This window comes from Heliangelus exortis, chromosome 1 (genome assembly GCF_036169615.1).
Source record: "Heliangelus exortis chromosome 1, bHelExo1.hap1, whole genome shotgun sequence".
NCBI classification, from domain to species: Eukaryota; Metazoa; Chordata; class Aves; order Apodiformes; family Trochilidae; genus Heliangelus; species Heliangelus exortis.
The window spans coordinates 196,247,900-196,267,395 of NC_092422.1; the positions used below are offsets into that span (position 1 = coordinate 196,247,900).

At 49.8% G+C, this 19,496-nt stretch overlaps 1 protein-coding gene across 1 annotated transcript in view; it reads left to right on the plus strand.

Annotated features, from left to right (window-relative positions):
* Window positions 1-19,496, plus strand: part of LOC139791758 (collagen alpha-1(VII) chain-like) — a 128,618-nt gene that overhangs the window by 15,854 nt on the left and 93,268 nt on the right. The window contains exons 9-19 of the mRNA XM_071734356.1: window positions 358-513; window positions 1,722-1,838; window positions 5,679-5,825; window positions 6,892-7,011; window positions 8,311-8,469; window positions 10,624-10,752; window positions 11,061-11,210; window positions 13,042-13,161; window positions 16,437-16,583; window positions 16,721-16,924; window positions 18,516-18,655. Of these exons, the coding sequence (XP_071590457.1) occupies window positions 358-513; window positions 1,722-1,838; window positions 5,679-5,825; window positions 6,892-7,011; window positions 8,311-8,469; window positions 10,624-10,752; window positions 11,061-11,210; window positions 13,042-13,161; window positions 16,437-16,583; window positions 16,721-16,924; window positions 18,516-18,655 (1,589 nt within the window). The remainder of the gene's footprint in view (window positions 1-357; window positions 514-1,721; window positions 1,839-5,678; window positions 5,826-6,891; window positions 7,012-8,310; window positions 8,470-10,623; window positions 10,753-11,060; window positions 11,211-13,041; window positions 13,162-16,436; window positions 16,584-16,720; window positions 16,925-18,515; window positions 18,656-19,496) is intronic.

Genomic DNA, 19,496 nt, shown 5'->3' on the forward strand with positions numbered 1-19,496 from the left:
CCTTTGAAAGGTTTTTTTTGAAGAAGAAGCTGAGGATGGTGCTCTGGGGGCCTTGTACCCATTTGCACTGTCACATCCAGACCTTCCATGGTTGGGTTTTGCTCCTCGGATGCCTGAGGATGTTGGTGAGGATATGGGCTGAGTTCCAGCTTTTGGAATGGCTCAGTCTCACCTCTGGAAGGCTGGGACACCATGGATATGTCAAAACCTAACTCAGCAACACCATGTGGGTTCCCCAACCTTTCAACTTTGCACTTGAACCGACTCCTTGTGCACGTTTGTGGAGACATCACCAGGGGATGTAGGCAGGAGGTGGAAAGGCTTCACCACCATCACTTTTTCTCCTTGATTTTCCAGCCCACAGAGAAGGAGTGAGCTATGAGGAGGTTCTGGAGGGTGATGCCTCTTCCCACCTGCTGGGTGAGCTCCAGGAAGACAGGGAGTACAGCATCAGCATCTATGCTGTGTACCCCCAGGGACCCAGCCAGCCCGTGGCTGCTCTGGGGAGAACATGTAAGAGGTTTGGTCCCTTCTTACCCTGAGAATTCATTTTCACACCTTTTTGCTCTTGATCAGCACCTCAGAGCTGGGGGGATTTCCATCTACCTTGGTCAAGAGGGGCTAAAAATGAGGCAGAGTGTGGCCAGGTGGCCAAGGTGGCCACCAGGATCCTGACTGGGCTGGGCTGGGCTCAGCAGTGGGGTGGGCAGCAGGAGCAGGGCAGGGATTGTCCCCCTGTGCTGGGCACTGGGGAGGCTGCACCCCCAATCCTGGGGTCAGTTCTGGGGACCTCAGGAGCAGAAGGAGATTGAGGGGCTGGAGAGTGTCCAGAGAAGGGAATGGAGCTGGGGAAGGGGCTGGAGAGCAAGGAGAAGGGGATGGAGAGAAAGGAGAAGGGATGGAGAGCATGGAGGAGGGGCTGGAGAAGACGGAGAAGGGGTTGGAGAGGAAGGAGAAGGTTCTGGAGAACGTGTGAGGAGCAGCTGAGGACCTGGGGGTGTTGATCCTGGAGCAAAGGAGGCTGAGGGGAGACCTCCTGGCTCTGCAATTCCCTGGAAGGAGGTTGGAGCCAGAGGGTTCCTTCTCCCAAGGAGTAAGTGATAGAACAAGAGGAAACAGCCTCGAGTTGCACCAGGGGAGGTTTAGGTTGGAGATTGGGAACAATTTCTTCTCCAAAGAGGTTGTCAGGGCCTGGCCCAGGCTGCCCAGGGCAGGGCTGGAGTCCCCATCATCCCTGGAGGGGTTTCAGACCCTTGAGATGTAGGGGTGAGGGACATGGGGTGGGGGTGGCCTTGGCAGGGCTGAGTTAAAAGTTGGATTTGATGATCCCAAAGATCTTTTCCAAGCCAAATAATGTGATTATTCTATCAAAGGGGCAGCATTCAGCAGCTCCTTCCCAACCCCAGCTTTGAGTTCTGCTCTTCCCCCATCACATGCACAGCCAGGACACCCTTGAACACCATCCCCCTGCTTAGGAGGAAGGGTGGGAGATCTTCCAGAGCTTCTCTTCCCCTCCTGTTTTGCACCCAAACTTCATTAGAGGCTTGGAAATCAGTGCTCACAGATTTGGTTGCTTTCACCACTGCTTTTCTGTGAGCAGAAGAAAAAAAAAAAAAAAAATCCCTCTCCAAGTCAGAGATGGGCTTGAAGGAACTGGAAGATGGGGAGGGCAGCCAGCAATGTTGATGCTCTGAAAGGTTTTTTCCCTCCTCCCCATTCAGTGAAGCTCCTGCCAGTGAAAAGCATCTTGCTGGAGAATGAAACCACCACCACCCTCCAAGCAAGGTGGAGCCCTGTCCAAGGAGCAACAGGCTACAGGCTCACTTGGACATCAGGAGGTAAAGACACTGGGCTGGGGTGAATGGTTTTTTACTGGGTGACTGGTTTTTTACTGAGCTGCAAGGTCTCCAGGGCATTGGATGCACTGAGACCTTCTTTGTCCAGCCCTCCAACAAGAAGCTGGAGGCAACCAGAGGGTTTTTTGGGGGGTTATGAATGGTGGAGTTTCCCCATGTGGAGATAAATCAGTGATTTCAGCTGAGCTGTGCTGTGGGTGGTGGTGGCAAATTGTCCCATGGGTGCCAAAATAGTGGTGCTGGCCCTGCAGAAAGCAAGTTTGGGGGTATTCTGCCTTCTTGACATGGGATTGGTGGTGGATTTATGGAGCTGAGTGGCTGTGGGAAGGGTTAATAGCTGGAGAGAAGCTCCATGGACATCCCTGAGCATCTGGGATTTGCCCCCTTTTTTGGGGGGACAGGTCCTAGAGGTTTTCCTTGGTTGGCAAAGTGTTGGAAGTTTGGGTTTGAGGGCACATTTTGGGCATTGGGAGATGGATCTTGCCAGGGTTCAAAGAGGAGATGGGGTGGAAGGACACCTGGGCTCCATCACAGGCTTTGAATAAATCAAAAATTCAGCTCCCTTGGTTATAAGGGGACATTTCCCACCAGGGGAAGGGGTGTGAGGGGGGAGATTTACTTGGGGAAAAGCTCCAAAGTTCATCAGAAGGGAAAAAATATCTACAGGGAGGACAAAACTCTGCTTTTATTGCTTTTTCATGCATGTCTCAGCAGAAGAAAAAAAATCACAGCACACCCCAAATGTCAGCACTTGCTCCATACCCCAGCCAGAGATAGAGCAGACACCATCCCCTGATGTCCCCTGATGTCCCCATGAGTGGGGACCATTCCTTCTTGAGGGGACATCACCTCCACTTTGGATTTGCTCTTTTAAAGCAAATTTTTCACCTGCTACCAGGAAAAGAAAAATCCCCAAAGTGCAGCCCAGCCTTGCTGCTGGTCCCTGCTCCTGTGTTTCATCCCACCCTGGAGGGTTTAATGTGTTATGGGTGAGGTGGCATTGGGATCCAGGCACCTTCTCAGCTGTCCCAAGGATTTTTTTACTGGAATTCTAAGGCAGAGATGAGATAAAGGTGAGGGAAGGGCTGATGGAGTGAGGAGGTGCCAAGGCTGGGGTGGGAGAAGGGGGAGGAGGCTGAGGATGCTGGAGGAGCAGAAGATGGGGACATGGCACCCTCCAGTGCCCAAACTGCAGATGGCAGCTTCTCATCTTCCAAAAAAAAGGGAAAAAAGGAAAAAGGAAAGGAAAAGGAAAGGAAAAGGAAAGAAAAAAGGAAAAGGAAAGAAAAAAGGAAAAGGGAAGGGAAGGGAAGGGAAGGGAAGGGAAGGGAAGGAAAGGAAAGGAAAGGAAAGGAAAGGAAAGGAAAGGAAAGGAAAGGAAAGGAAAGGAAAGGAAAGGAAAGGAAAGGAAAGGAAAGGAAAGGAAAGGAAAGGAAAGGAAAGGAAAGGAAAGGAAAGGAAAGGAAAGGAAAGGAAAGGAAAGATTAAAGGAAAGAAAAGGAAAGGAAAGGAAAGGAAAGATTAAAGGAAAGGAAAGGAAAGATTAAAGGAAAGGAAAGGAAAAATGAAAGGAAAGGAAAGGAAAATGAGGAAAATGAAAGGAAAAATGAAAGGAAAGGAAAGGAAAAATGAAAGGAAAAATGAAAAAAGAAAGGAAAGGAAAAAGGTAAGAAAAGGAAAAAGGAAAGGAAAGAAAAAGGGAAAGGGAAAAGGAGAAAGGGGAAAGGGAAAAGGAGAAAGGAGAAAGGGGAAAGAGGAAAGAAAAAAGGAAAAAGGAAAGGACCCAAAAAATAGGGTCTGATACCCAGGGATTTGGTTTTAACTCTTCTCCTGCCATGCCTGACTCTGAGAGTTTCAGCTGAGAGGTTTTGTAGCCCGTTACCTGGCTACAGAAATGAGAAAAATGGCTTTTGTGACATTATTTGGTTCCAGTGTCCTGCAGGGAAGGCAAGATGACCCCAGCACCACCTCACCCAGGACTGGGTGGAGTGTGGGATCTACTGGTGGGGTTCATTTGCAGACCCATGGGTGGGCATCTGGGTGCTGATGTTTAGTATGGGAGCCCCCCCTGGGGTAAAGCTGTGTCCAGCTCTGGGGTCCCCAGCAGCAGAAGGACACGGAGCTGTTGGAGCCAGTGCAGAGGAGGCCCTGGAGCTGCTGGGAGGGCTGGAGCAGCTCTGCTCTGGAGCCAGGCTGAGAGAGTTGGGGGTGTTGAGGCTGGAGAAGAGAAGGATCCCATGGGGAGACCTTAGAGCACCTTCCAGTGCCTGAAGGGGCTCCAGGAAAGCTGGGGAGGGACTTGGGACAAGGGCCTGGAGGGATGGGACCCTGCGAGGGGGAAGGGTTTCCAGCTGGAAGAGGGGAGATGGAGAGGAGATCTTGGGCAGGGAGGGAGGGAGAAATTGTTTGGGGTGAGGGTGCTGAGCTTTAGAACCAGGTTGCCCAGGAAAAGAGTCTCTGCCCCATCCCTGGCAATGTTCAAAGCCAGGTTGGATGGGGCTTGGAGCAATCTGGGAGGGAGGTGTCCCTGCCCATGGCAGGGGGGTTGGAATGAGCTGAGCTTTCAGTTCTCTTCCAACCCAAACCATTCCAGGATTCTGTTTCTTGGGGAGGGAGGGAGGGAGAAATTCTTTGGGGTGAGGGTGCTGAGCCCCTGGGTGCCCAGGTTGCCCCCAGAAGCTGTGGCTGCCCCATCCCTGGAGGTGTTGAAGGACACAGAGCTCCTGGAAGGTGTCCAGAGCAGAGCCACTCAAATGCTCAGAGGGCTGAGCACCTCCCTGGGAAGCCAGGCTGAGGGATTGGGGTTGTTCAGCCTGGAGAAGAGGAGGCTCCCAGGTGAGCTCAGAGCAACCTTCCAATATCTGAAGGGGCTCCAAGAAAGCTGGGGGAGGGCTTTGGACAAGGGGGGTAGGGAGAGGAGAAGGGAAATGGGTTAAAACTTGGAGAGAAAGGGGAGATTGAGGTTGGAGATGGGGAGGAAATTCTGGAATTTGAGGGTGGGGAGAGCCTGGCCCAGGTTGTCCAAGGAAGTTGTGGCTGCCCCATCCCTGGCAGTGTCTCAGGTCAGGTTGGATGGGGCTTGGAGCCCCCTGGGCTGGTGGGAGGTGTCCCTGCCCATGCAGGGGTTGTAACTGGATGAGCTTTGAGGTCCCTTCTAACCCAAACCATTTTGTGAGTTTTTTTTTTTTTCTTGGCCTCCAAAGCCCTGAGCTGCTTTGATCTCCTGGTGATCAGTGAGGTCTTTCTGAGTGCCTGTGGGTTATTTCTACCTGCACACACATTTGCTCCTCAGCCCAGAGGGTTCCTTGTTGCAGGAAGGTCTGTTCCTGCCATCTGCAGTTTCAGGACCTTGCAGCAGATGTGGGAGCCAGGAGAAGGAAATTCCATCCCACCTCAAGTGGTTGTTTGCATGCTTGCCCACTGCTCTCCTAAAAAAAAACAAGACCCAAGGAGACCCAAGGGCTGATCCAAGAGAACCCAGACTTCATTCCAACATTTCTCCTTACAACCACTTGAAGAGAGGTTGGAGAGAGGCTGGGGTTGGGCTCTTCTCCCAAGTAAGTAGTGATGGGATGAGAAGAAATGGGGTGAAGTTGCACCAGGGGAGGTTCAGGTTGGACAGGAGGAACAATTTCCTTACTGAAAGGTGGTGAGGATTGGGATGGGCTGCCCAGGGAGGTGGTGGAGTCACCATCCCTGATGGTGTTCAAGATGTGGTGCTTCAGGAGATGGTTCAGGTGTTGTGGGAGTTGGATCAGGGTTGGACTCGATGGTCTTGAAGGTCTTTTCCAACCTCAATGCTTCTCTGCTTTCCCTTTCCAGAGGGCAGCACCCAGGATGTCACCCTCAGCAGCACCTCCAGGCACTACATGATCCAGGGGCTCCAGCCTGGCACTGAGTACACTGTCACCATCAACCCCACCTTTGGGGATGTTGAGGGTCCTGTGGTGAGCAGGAAAGCAACAACAGGTGAGTGTCCCACAGCAGAGGTGGGAACCAAACCCAGGCAGACATGGATGGGGGTCAGGATGTGCTGCCAGGTGTCATTTGGTGTCACAGATGACACCAAGCTGGGAGGAAGTGTGGACCAGCCAGAAGGCAGGAGGGCTCTGCAGAGGGACCTGGACAGACTGGAGAGTTGGGCTGATCCCAACGGGATGAGGTTCAACATTCCAAGTGCCGGGTCCTGCACTTTGGCCACAACAACCCCATGGGGAGCTCCAGGCTGGGCACAGAGTGGCAGAAAGGGAGCTGGGAGTCTGGATTGCCAGGAAGCTGAAGAGGAGGCAGCAGTGTGCCCAGGTGGCCAAGAAGGCCAATGGCATCCTGGGCTGGCTCAGGAAGAGCGTGGCCAGCAGGTCCAGGGAAGGGATTCTGCCCCTGTGCTCAGCTCTGGGGAGGCCACAGCTTGAGTCCTGTGTCCAGTTCTGGGCCCCTCAGCTCAGGAAGGAGATTGAGGTGCTGGAGCAGGTCCAAAGGAGGCAACTGGGCTGGGGAAGGGATCCAGCACAGATCCTGTGAGGAGAGGCTGAGGGAGCTGGGGGTGTTGAGGCTGGAGAAGAGGAGGCTCAGGGGAGACCTCATCACTCTCTCCAACTCCCTGAAAGGAGGTTGGAGCCAGGGGGGGGTTGGGCTCTTTTCCCAGACGACTTTCAACAAGACAAGAGGACACAGTCTTAAGTTGTGCCAGGGGAGATTTAGGCTGGATATCAGAAAGAATTTTTTTACGGAGAGGGTGATCAGCCATTGGAATGGACTGCCCGGTGAGGTGGTGGATTCTCCATCCCTGGAGATATTTCCAAAGAGCCTGGATGTGGCACTCAGTGCCATGGGCTGGGAACTGCAGTGGGAGTGGATCAAGGGTTGGACTTGATGATCTCTGAGGTCCCTTCCAACCCAGCTAATTCTATGATTCTATGATTCTATGATTTTTTGTCCCCACCCTGCAGGAAGTTGGAGTTTATTGGAGTTTCTGGGGGTGCTTTTAAGAGTTGTTAGGACTTTTGGTCAACTGGGAAACTCTTCTCTCTTGCAGTGGCATCAAGCAGTGTCCAGATGCTCAAAGTGAGTGAGGTATCCATCAACAGTGCTCTGGTCTCCTGGGATGCAGTCGGTGGGGCCACAGGGTACCGAGTGGCTTGGGGTCCCACACCAGGTAAGGTCCCTGGTGGGTGATTTCAAACTCAGAAGTTGAATTATGATTGGATATAAGAAAGAAATTTTTTATTGTGAGGGTGGGGAGAGCCTGGCCCAGGTTGTCCAAGGAAGTTGTGGCTGCCCCATCCCTGGCAGTGTCTCAGGTCAGGTTGGATGGGGCTTGGAGCCCCCTGGGCTGGTGGGAGGTGTCCCTGCCCATGCAGGGGGTTGGCACTGGATGAGCTTTGAGGTCCCTTCCAACCCAAACCATTCCAGGATTCTATGAAAATATGGTTTTGGGGTCTATCTCCAAGTGAGATATAAAAGCCCCAAGTGCTGTTCCAGGGAGTGTTTCAGAGCTGCACAACCCAGGGGCATTTGGATCTCCTTGCATCCAGTGTCCATCAGGATGCCCAAAGATGGGAGAACTTCAGTCCTTCCATCAGCTGATTTAACTGAGCCACTTGGGGGGTTCTGACCCTGCAGAAGGGGACAGGGCTGAAAGGACCCAGATGACAGAAAAGTGACCCAAGCACAGCCCTGACCCAGATTATCCTGGGGATAAATTTCCCAGGATTGCTGTGGCTGCCCCATCCCTGGCAGTGTCTCAGGTCAGGTTGGATGGGGCTTGGAGCCCCCTGGGCTGGTGGGAGGTGTCCCTGCCCATGCAGGGGGTTGGAATGAGATGATCTTTAAGGTCCCCCCCAACCAAGGAGCTTTAAGGTTCCTTCCAACTCAAACCATTCCCTGATCCTGCTTTGCTCCATCATCACCTCCATCTCTTCTTCCATAGCGTGGGAGATAGAGCACTGGAAACCTCAGGGATGGTGGATGTAGGGGCAGATCCAGCTCAGTGACTGCTCTGGGCAGCCTCTCCTACAACTTCAGGGCATGAACTGAAACCAGGAATTATTCCTGTAGTTGATCCACAGACAAGGAAGGTCCCTGTGGTAACTACATAGAGCAAAGAATCCTACACCACCTTGCCTGCTCCTCAGGGAAGGGTGGGAGGAGGTCACCAACCAGAGGTCCCCAAGCTTTGCAGCTGCCTACAGAGGCTGGGGAGGGACAGAGCATGTGTCCACATCCCTGTGGATTCTTGGGAGAGCTGGTTTGGTTCCTTTGGTTCCTCTCAGCTGATTTGGACCCTTTAGTCATTCAAATTCCCAAATAAATAACCAGAGAAAAACTCCCTCTTGCCCATGGGTTTCCTTCAGCTGGGTTGGAGATAAAAACCATGGTGTCCTTCCCAGTATGGAGCAGAGCTGCTCTCCCAACTCTTCAGCCTTTCTCCTTTTTTCTTTTCTCTCCTCCCAAGAATTCTTTGGCAAAGATCATCCTCACCAGGTGGCCCTCAACAAATCCATCACCTCCTACCAGCTCCACAACCTGGCCCCTGACACTGAGTACCTGATTTCCCTCTATGTCCTCTTTGGCTCAGGGGAAGGACCAGGGATCACCACCTCAGCCAGGACATGTGAGTACCAAGAGGATGTTGGCAAAAAAACCCTTTGTGTGGTTGGTTCAACCCTCGTGTAGCCCTTCTCAGGGTTTAACACTGCCCTGGCAATTAAACCAAATAACTGATGCTGTCTATTAATCCCCCTCCCCTCCCTGATAAAGAAAGGAGAGAGAATAAGGGAGAGAGACTGATGGGTTGGGAACTAAACTACACAGCTTGAATGGAACAGGAATGAGAAATAGGAAAAATGACTAAATCTCTACAAATCTACAGGAAAATTGATCCCAGGTTCCTCTCCCCTTTCCCCCAAGAACTCTCCCATCCCCACTGAGGCTGCAGGGCAGCCCTGGGAAAGTCCAGGCTGGAATCCTGGGCTCAGGAGCAGTTGGGAGCTGGAGGCAGGAACACACAGATTCAGGCTGGGATGGATCAGGAGCAGAGGCAGAGGAAGGGATGGAATCCTCCCAGGATGCTGAAGCAAAGAGGGAGAGGGGAAGAAGGGGAAGCAGGAAGGGCTTTGAGCCTGGGGATCCCTCCAATTTCTCCTGAGGATGAGGTGGATGGGATGGAATCCTCTGTTTGGTCAATTCTGGTCATTTCTCTTGTCTGTTCCTCCCCACAGGAGGGTTTCAGGTGGGACCTCTTGACTCCTTTTCTCCTTTTGGAGGGCAAAATGTTCCTCAGAGCTGAGCAGTGTCCTTGGCTCTGCAGCCCATTCTCCAGCAGTAACTATAACCATGGAGTGGGCTCAGTCCCAGCAGCAGCCACTGCCTGAGAAACTTGCTGTGAATTTCAGCAAGTGCAGCTCCTGACAAGAGACTGAGCTGAAAGCAAAAGCACAAGACAGAAAATCCCCTTTCTCCTGGCCCAAACCAGGACAATCCCTACAACACCCTCACCCTGTGCCTTCTGCACTCCCCACTCCCATCACCTCCTGTTGAGGGCACCCTGGGGATGGTCCTTTCTCCTGATTATTTTTTTTTTTTTTGTTGTTTTCTGCCTGGGGCTCTTCAGGTGCAAATTGGGGTCAATGTGCTGTGCACTGGATCCTTTCTCATGCTGGGGGCTTGGACAGAGCTTCATAGAATCTTTTTTTTTGTTGTTTGGTTCTAAAAGGCCTTTAAGATCATCAAGTTCAACCATCAACCCAAGGCCAAAGCCAGCCCTAAACTATGTCCCCCAGAACCACATCTCCCTGGCTTTGAAAACCCCTCCAGGGATGATGATTTCCACCACTTCCCTGGGCAGCCAGTTCCAGAAAACCCTTTCAGTGAAGAATTTTCTTTTCCTATCCAATCCTTCAGTTATGAGCTGCTCCCTGAGCCTCCAGGCATCCCAAAATCTGGTGGTCCAAGGCCTTCAAGGTTCTCAAAGAGTTCATTTGGGGAAAAAGATGTAGACCTGGGTAAATGTTGCTGTAGGGAAGCAGAGGGAGATAAAAGGAGAGGAAAACCTCACTGTGGTCCTTCCTGCCTGCTGACCAGGGGTGTTCCCTGCCCCAGAGCAGGAGGAATCCCAAAGGGATGTGTTGGAAGATGAGGTTGCTTGGACAAGAGGCAGCAGATCCAAAGTTTCCATCTGAAATAAGGAATAGGGGGTCCAGTTGATGGCCAGAACTTGTCCATGGCCAACTTGTAGCATCCTGGAGCATCTCAGATCAGAGGTGAGATCTGGAGAGGACCAAAAAGGTTTAAAAGTGGCAGGAGGTGAGTGTCAGCCCTGGGATTCTGGGGATAGTGAAGCAGAGCAAAAATTCATGTTCAGCACCCATGTTTAGCTCTGTGTAGAGGTTTCACCATGCAGACAGGGTGGGAGCACTGGGATCTGCATCTCCTGACTCCTTGGATCTTTGTACTGCCTGTCCTGGGCTTCCAGGGATGCTCCCACCTGGATCTAAAGAATAGAAGGGAGGTAAAATGGACACCTGGAGCCCTGACCTCAAGCAAACCATTTTCTCCCAAGCTGAGGACAATCAGACACTGAGGATGAGCAGAAATAGCTTTATTTTTTTAAAACTCAACTTTTTTTCCTATTCCTATTTTTTCCCTAACTTTACTTTTTTTTTTTCCTATTTTTTTTTGTTTTTACATCATTTTGGTGATGCTGACAAGGAGGAAGCCCTGGTGGTCAGTAGCCAGGGCCCTGTCTAATGCTGTCCTCACCTTGCAGCTCCTCTTGGCTACGTCTCCAATTTCCAGGTGACATCCTCCACCTCCACCAGCCTGTCCCTGGCATGGAGTCCCATGGCTGCTGCCACCAGGTTCAAAGTCACCTGGAGCCCCGTGGGGAGTGGAAAAGGTGAGCAGAGAAAAGGGTGCAAGGGCTTCTTCCTGGCACAGACCCCTGTCTGAAGCCTGGGAGGCACCTTCCCAAAATCCTGATCCCCAACCTGGGCTAGGGAAGGGATCTCCTTGTTGAGAAGCGTGGTCCTCAGCCTTCACCCATGGGTCATAACTTCTCATTTTCCTGCTTTTCGGAAGAAAATCCTCAAAGCTCTGAGAGAATAACAGAGCAGGGAAGGGCTTTTTCTTTTGGAGATGCCACCAGCCTCACTGGTCACCTCCAGGCTCTGAAATATCCCTTTTTTTTTGTTTGTTTTTTTACAGAAAAACAGGTTGCCAAGACTCAATACCTGGGCAGTAAGGTGTTGTCTCACCACATTGAGCACTTGCTGCCCAACACCCTCTACAAGGTCAGCATTGGGGCTGTCTTCAGCCAGGCTGAGGGCCCAGAGGTGACCCTGACTCAACGCACAGGTAGGTCCTGGTGGGTCAACCCAAGCCTCTTTGTTTTGGGGTGAAAAGGCTGCATTCCTGGTCTTCTGCATCCCACGTTCATGGCTGGAGCCCCACGAGCAGCTCTCATGCCTGGGAGCATCAAACCACCAGGAGTTCCCATGGGAAGGAGTGGATGTGTCCTTCTGGCATCTCCAAGAGGTTGGGCAGAGGTAGGGAACGTGGTCCCCAGGCTTCTCCACATCCATCTTATGAAGGTGGAAACCTCTCTGCAGGCACCACTCAGGGACAACTCACTCTGAGGTTTGCCATTCCTTGGTTTGTGGTGGCTTTGCCTCTTCAAACATGGGGCCTCAGGTCCTTGTGGTGTCTTTTTCACATTATTTCACCCGAATCCCAGTTCCCCGTGGGGTCTGAAGATGGATCTGGGTGATCTCTCCTCTCCTGGACCCCTTTTCATGTCCCTGTGTCCTATCACCAGGGTGCAGGTGGTAAGAGATGGGGATGAGACAACAGCACAGGGCTCCTCTCCATGGATTCATTGGGAAATCATAACACTTCCCACCAGCCCAGGGTGCTCCAAGCCCCATCCAACCTGGAATTCAACACTTCCAGGGATGGGGCAGCCACAACTTCCTTGGACAACCTGTTCCAGGCTCTCACCACCCTCATGGTGAAGAATTTCTTCTTCATAGTGAAGGATGGGGACAAACCTCTTGGTTGTGATGATTTCAAACTGAAAGAGGGGAGATGTAGATTAAATATAAGGAAGAATTATTTTTTTTTTTACCCTGAGGATGGTGAAGAGGTTACCCAGAGAGGTGGTAGATGCCTCATCCCTGAAAACACTCCAGGTCATTTTGGATGGGGCTCTCTGAGCAACCTGATCTACTTGGAGATGAAGGGTTGGATTAGGGGTTGGGTTGGATAGCTGCAGGGGGGTTGGGTTAAATAACTTTTAAATGTTACTTCCAAACAAGCCATTCCTTGGTCAGCTTTCCCTCCAGTACCCAGAGGGGTCCTACAAAAAATCAGGAGAGGGACTTCTTAGAAGAACAGGAGTGAGAGGACAAGGGGCAATGGGTTAAAACTTGAAGAGGGGAGATTGAGGTTGGACATGAGGAAGAAATTATTTTCTGTGGAGGTGGTGAGACCCTGGAAGAAGTTGTCCAGATGAATGCCCCATCCCTGGCAGTGTCTCAGGTCAGGTTGGATGGGGCTTGGAGCAACCTGGGCTGGTGGGAGGTGTCCCTGCCCATGCAGGGGGTTGGGACTGGATGAGCTTTGAGGTCCCTTCCAACCCAAACCATTCTGTGATTCTATGAAAATATGGTTTTGGGGTCTATCTCCAGCTGAGATATAAAAGCCCCAAGTGCTGTTCCAGGGAGTGTTTCAGAGCTGCACAACCCAGGGGCATTTGGATCTCCTTGCATCCAGTGTCCATCAGGATGCCCAAAGATGGGAGAACTTCAGTCCTTCCATCAGCTGATTTAACTGAGCCACTTGGGGGGTTCTGACCCTGCAGAAGGGGACAGGGCTGAAAGGACCCAGATGACAGAAAAGTGACCCAAGCACAGCCCTGACACAGATTATCCTGGGGATAAATTTCCCAGGATTGCTGTGGCTGCCCCATCCCTGGCAGTGTCTCAGGTCAGGTTGGATGGGGCTTGGAGCCCCCTGGGCTGGTGGGAGGTGTCCCTGCCCATGCAGGGGGTTGGCACTGGATGAGCTTTGAGGTCCCTTCCAACCCAAACCATTCCAGGATTCTACAATCAGCTTCCTTCCAACTCAGACAGACTCTCAGGGGTAGCCTCTACCTACCCAAAACTGTGTTTTTTTTCTTCTCTAACAGGGCCTTTACCCAAAGTGACTGAGTTTAAAGTGCAGGAGGCTGCAGACACCAGCATTTTGTTGACCTGGGCAGCAGTTCCTGGAGCATCCACCTACCTACTGAGATGGAATTTATCCTCAGGTAATGTTTTTAGAGTGGGAGGAGGAAGGATGGGTTGTAATTTAGCCTCTTCCTCATTGAACTTCCCAAGGGGATTTGAGGATGGATCATGGACATGTCTGGCTTGCCCCGTGGTCTCTCGGAACCAGTCCTGGTCTTGAAGCCTCTGGATGCTGCAGAAGATGCAAGTGGCAGATGTCAAAGGGGAAATTTGCTTTCCACAATCATCTTCAGGTGGCTGATGTTTCCTTCAGGTGCCAGGATTTGTGTCTCCAAATGCTGCCCAGTTTGAGCTGGGGTAAATGGTACCATTGGTGGCACCAACACTGTTCCTCCTGGACCCATCCAGACTCAAGAGTCATCCCTGGGAGCTTCTCTACATCATGTCCCTTCACCTCAGCTTCTCCACTTGGGTGAAAAAAAAGGGGAAAAAATAGCAGGTGGCCCTCTGAGGAACCTCAAAAGGTGACCCATTTGGCCACTTCAAAATTTTTAGGGAAAATAAAAGAAAATGTGAAAACTGCTTAGAAGAAAACCTGCTGGTTGGCATTGGCAGAGTCTCTTCCTCTAAGAGGCACTTTCTGTCCATCAGGGGTAGTTGTAGGATTTTTTTTTCATCCATGCAACCTTAATTCTTCATAGAATCATAGAATCATGGGATGGTTTGGGTTGGAAGGGCCCTTAAGGCTCATCCAGTTCCAAGCCCAATGCCATGGGCAGGGACACCTCCCTCTTGACCAGGTTGCTCCAAGCCCCATCCAACCTGGCCTTGAATCTGAACTTCTAATCTGGTTTATTTTCCTCTTAAATCTGCCCCCCTGACCTCTTGAAAAGCTTTGCTATGGTGTAAATGGCTTCTAAAATTTTCTTAATCATTGCTGACCATTTCTAGCATCTTTTTCCCAACTGGTGTGGCCTTACAAGGTTGGCCCTTTTAAAGCACCAACTCTATATTTATTTATTTTTTTCCTGGAAAGGCTTAAAACCTCTTTGAATAGAGAAACTTTCAGCATTACTTTAGCCACTATTTTTTTTTTTTTTTTTTTTTTTTTTTTTTTTTTTTTTTTTTTGCCAGGCATGAGTTCATCTTCCCAGGTCAAGAAAAAAAACCTGACCTGACACCATTCCCCTGCACTCCCTGCAGGGCTCTTGGAGTTACCAAGTTGTTAGCTCTGATTTTTCCTTTTTTCCTAATTCCAAGGGCATTTTTTGGCATTGGCAGCTTAAGACTTCACAGCAAAGGTCACTCAGGATGAAGCCTCCTGTGGGAGCATCAGTTTTTTTGGTTTCCATATTACAGACAGGTGATCAGGGCACTGAAAATTCAGTTCTCTGGGGTGACTCAAACATCAGTCCTTAAGTATTCAAAAATCATTGGGTTCAGAGTTGTCAGGGGCTCAGAACTGGATAATGCCATGTCTGAAAGTCCCCCTGTGCCCTCACCTGATCAGTTCTCTCTGAACTGGGTTTGTAGCTGTTGACTGAACTTCCCAGTCCCACAAATTTTGCCTCCAGAGTACCAACGAGATCAAATTTATGCTCCTAAGTCAGCAATTCCAAGTTCTCCTCTTTAATTATCCAAGCTGCCAGCATCAGTGCATAAAAGCAATTAAGAATTTTGTCTTTTTTTTTTTTTTCCCTCCCTCTTTTGTCTCTAGTGCTTTGATTAATTTTCTTCTCTGCAACCTGATTTTTTTTTTAATGAGTGCTCATTCGTTCCCCATTTTTTTTGCCCTCCTTTTAAGCTCTTTTAATGGGCTCCTCCTTGCAGAAAGCCAAACCCATGGATGCCAATGGGGCTTCATCCTCCTCCATTCTACAGGAAGGAAAAGTTCAGCTGGATGTTGCCCTCCTCTCTCTTTTTTCTGCTTTTTCTTGACTGTTTTAGAGCACAAAATCAAGGTTTTCTTCCCCACTTAATCACCAGAAGCTCACTGAATCTTGCACTGGCACCTTGAGCCTCACAGCCTCTTGCAAAGCATCATTCTTTGTGGAAAATTATCCCCAACAAAGACCATCTTCCTTCTCCAAAGGTTGCAGATTCCATCCTGAATGTGCTTTCATGTGCTGAGCATCCCTCCCTGGGTAAGATCCAGGTACTTCCCACCATCAGAGTCTTCCCTCCCCATGTACCAGGCTGAACAGAGAGCTTTGGATGGAACTCAGGATAAAAAAAGAGGGTTTATGGCTTTTGGAAGAAGAAGCAGCCACTCTTGAAGACTCCAAGGATGTCACAAGGGAGAAAATTAGAAGGGCTGAAGCCCAACTAGAACTTATTCTGGCTGCTCCTGTAAAAGATAAATCTATAAATCCATAGGAGATTTAGAGAGAGAGAATTTCCACCCTTGGCTGGGCACAAGAGGGAACAGTGACTAAGGATAAGGAAAAGTCTGAGGTACTTAATACCTTTGTTGCCTCAGACTTTAGAGGTAAGATCAAGTGTTCTCCAGTTCCCAGGCCCCTGAGTTGGAAAACATGGAAGAAGAGCAGGATGAAGTCCCCATGAGTGTTGAATTCCAGGTTGGATGGAGCTTGGAGCACCCTGGGCTGGTGGGAGGTGTCCCTGCCCATGGCAGGAGGGTTGGAACTGGATGAGCTTTGAGGTCCTTTCGACCCCAAATCAGTCTGGGATCCTATGATAGTTCAAGGAGAAATGGCCACTGACCTGCTGCTCCACTTAGACCCCCACAAATTTTTGGGATCCACCCAAGGGGATGGAGGGAGCTGGTGGAAGTGCTCACTAAGCCACTTCCCATCATTTATCTCCAGCACTGGTGAGCACTGGAGCATCTCCAGAGAAGCTGGTGAGGGGTCTGGAGCACAAATCTGCTGAGGAGGAGCTGAGGGACCTGGGGGTGTTGATCCTGGAGCAAAGGATGCTGAGGGAAAACCTTCTGGCTCTCTACAACCCCCTGAGAGGAGGTTGAAGCCAGGGGGGGGTTGGGCTCTTCTCACAAGTAACCAACAGTGATACAAGAAGAATTTAGATTGGAGCTTGGGAACAATTTCTCCCTGGAAAGGGTTGTCAGGGCCTGGCCCAGGCTGCCCAGGGCAGGGCTGGAGTCCCCATCATCCCTGGAGGGGTTTCAGAGCCCTGGAGATGTGGGGATGAGGGACATGGGGTGGGGGTGGCCTTGGGCAGTGCTGAGTTAATGGTTGGACTTGATGATCTTAGAGGTCTTTTCCACCCAAAACAACCCTATGACTGATTTTAGGATGAGTTTCTTTAGACGTGGGAATTATTTTTAGTGTCCCTGGCTCCTGGTCAATGCATTTTTCTTCCCTTTTTTTCACAGCTTCTGATCTTTCCCAGGAACTGTTACCAGCAGCTTCCAGATCCCACCAAGTGAGAGGACTGAGCACCAAAGCCAAGTATTTGTTTTCTATAAAACCAATTTTTGGAGCTCTGGAAGGACCAGAGACAACACTCCTTGGCCAAACAGGTATGAAGGTTGGAGCCTTTTCTTCCACTTTTTCCAGCTCCTGAAGCTGATTTCTTGTCTCCTCCACCCTTTGCTAGGTAGAGGCATCACATCTAGAAGAGGTTTAACCAACACCAATTTTATTTTGCTTCTGCCAGGGGGACCTCTCAGAGATTCACCTCTGCCCATTGCCCCAGTGACTTCTGCAGGTTTGGATACAATGGGATCCTCATCCCTGTCTCCCAGCAAGGTGGGGACCACTCCTCTGCCACTGGCCACCACCACAAAGCTGCCACCAACCTCAGAGACCCCAGTTTCAACCTCTGTGGCCTCTACACTGCTGACAACTCCCCCTGGGCCAAGTGAGTGTGTGTCCATGTGGGATTTGGTGATGAGAAAGGCTAAAACCATCAGGGACCATGGGCTTCCCTAATCTCAGGAGCCCAAACTCATCTTTATTCATTGAGTAATGAGAGTGGAGGATGCCATAGAATCATCATGCAGAGGGACCTGGACAGACTGGAGAGTTGGGCTGATCCCAAGGGGATGAGGTTCAACATTCCAAGTGCCAGGTCCTGCACTTTGGCCACAACAACCCCATGGGGAGCTCCAGGCTGGGCACAGAGTGGCAGAAAGGGAGCTGGGAGTCTGGATTGCCAGGAAGCTGAAGAGGAGCCAGCAGTGTGCCCAGGTGGCCAAGAAGGCCAATGGCATCCTGGGCTGGCTCAGGAACAGCGTGGCCAGCAGGTCCAGGGAAGGGATTCTGCCCCTGTGCTCAGCTCTGGGGAGGCCACAGCTTGAGTCCTGTGTCCAGTTCTGGGCCCCTCAGCTCAGGAAGGAGATTGAGGTGCTGGAGCAGGTCCAAAGGAGGCAACTGGGCTGGGGAAGGGATCCAGCACAGATCCTGTGAGGAGAGGCTGAGGGAGCTGGGGGTGTTGAGGCTGGAGAAGAGGAGGCTCAGGGGAGACCTCATCACTCTCTCCAACTCCCTGAAAGGAGGTTGGAGCCAGGGGGGGGTTGGGCTCTTTTCCCAGGCAGCCCTCAGTAAGACAAGAGGGCATGGTCTTAAATTGTGCCAGGGGAAGTTCAGATTGGACATTAGAAAGAATTTTTTTACGGAAAGGGTGATCAGACATTGGAACGGGCTGCCTGGGGAGGTGGTGGACTCTTCGTCCCTGGAGACATTTAAGAAGCGACTCGATATGGCACTCAGTGCCATGGTCTGGTGACTGTGGCGGTAGTTGTTCAAGGGTTGGACTTGATGATCTCTGAGGTCCCTTCCAACCCAGCCTATTCTATGATTCTATGATTCTAAAACCATCAGGGACCATGGGCTTCCCTAATCTCAGGAGCTCAGACTCATCTTTATTCATTGAGTAATGAGAGTGGAGGATGCCACAGAATCATCACAGAGTCATAGGATGGTTTGGGTTGGAAGGGAACTTAAAAATCATCCAGATCCAAGCCCCCTGCCATGGGAACACCTCCCACCAACCCAGGTTGCTCCAAGCCCCATCCAACCTGACCTGGGACACCTCCAGGGATGGGAAATCCAGAATTTATCTGGGCAACTTGTTCCAGTGTCTCAACACCCTCGTAGTGAAGAGTTTCTTCCTCAGGTCTAACCTAAATCTGCCCTTTTCCAGTTTAAAACCATTTCCCCTCATCCCATCCCTCCAGACCTCTGTCAGAAGTGCTCCCTCCCCCCCTCAGTTTTCCTGGAGCCCCCTCAGGGATTGGAAAACAAAGTCAGGGAAAGGGAAGACACAAACCCCATAAAATGGAGTGAAAGTCTCAGCACTCCTCCAGCTGCCTCATCACCCACCACTGCTTTGGGTCATATTTGGAGATATTTGTGCTCGGGTTGGATTTGTTGGTCTTAACATAAAGAAAAATGTTTCTACTTTAGGACCCCCCAGCTTATGGAGATTCTTTTTTTTTTTCTCTCTGCAGTCTGTGGCAAGTTCAAAGCAGACATTGGCTTCCTGGTGGATGAGTCCTCAAGTATTGGCCAAAGCAATTTCAATAAAGTGAAGGATTTCCTCTTCCGGATCGTTTCCTATTTCCCTAGGATTGGGCCTGAAGGGACACAGGCAAGATTTTCTTATTCTATGTTCTAAAAGTGTTCTCCTTCCAAGCCTTCATCTTTTGCTCACCCCTGAGATGTCAGCAGGGTTCCCTAAAGACTCCTGGGCACCAAAGAAAGACACGAATCCACAATCTCAGCTTGCTCATTTCCCTATATTTCCATTTCTTGGGCATTTTTTTCCACAAGCAAATAATCAGGAATTCAAAAAATATTCCCAAACCTACTGAAAAGCTCCCTAGGTCAGGTGTGGGTCCCCCTCTAGGACCTCTTTTTCTGCCCACATCCAGACTCCTAATGGGTGGAGATTTTCTTTTTCTTTTTCTTTTTCTTTTTCTTTTTCTTTTTCTTTTTCTTTTTCTTTTTCTTTTCCTTTTTCTTTTTCTTTTTCTTTTTCTTTTTCTTTTTCTTTTTCTTTTTCTTTATCTTTTTCTTTTTCTTTATCTTTTTCTTTTTCTTCTTCTTCTTCTTCTTTTTCTTCTTCTTCTTTATCTTTTTCTTTTTCTTTTTCTTCTTTTTCTTTTTCTTTTTCTTTTTCTTTTTCTTTTTCTTCTTTTTCTTTTTCTTTTTCTTTTTCTTTTTCTTTTTCTTTTTCTTTTTCTTTTTCTTTTTCTTTTTCTTTTTCTTTTTCTTTTTCTTTTTCTTTTTCTTTTTCTTTTTCTTTTTCTTTTTCTTTTTCTTTTTCTTTTTCTTTTCCTTTTTCTTTTTCTTTTTTTTTCTTTTTCTTTTCCTTTTCCTTTTTCTTTTCTTTTTCTTTTCTTTTTCTTTTTCTTTTTCTTTTTCTTTTTCTTTTTCTTTTTCTTTTTCTTTTTCTTTTTCTTTTTCTTTTTCTTTTTCTTTTTCTTTTT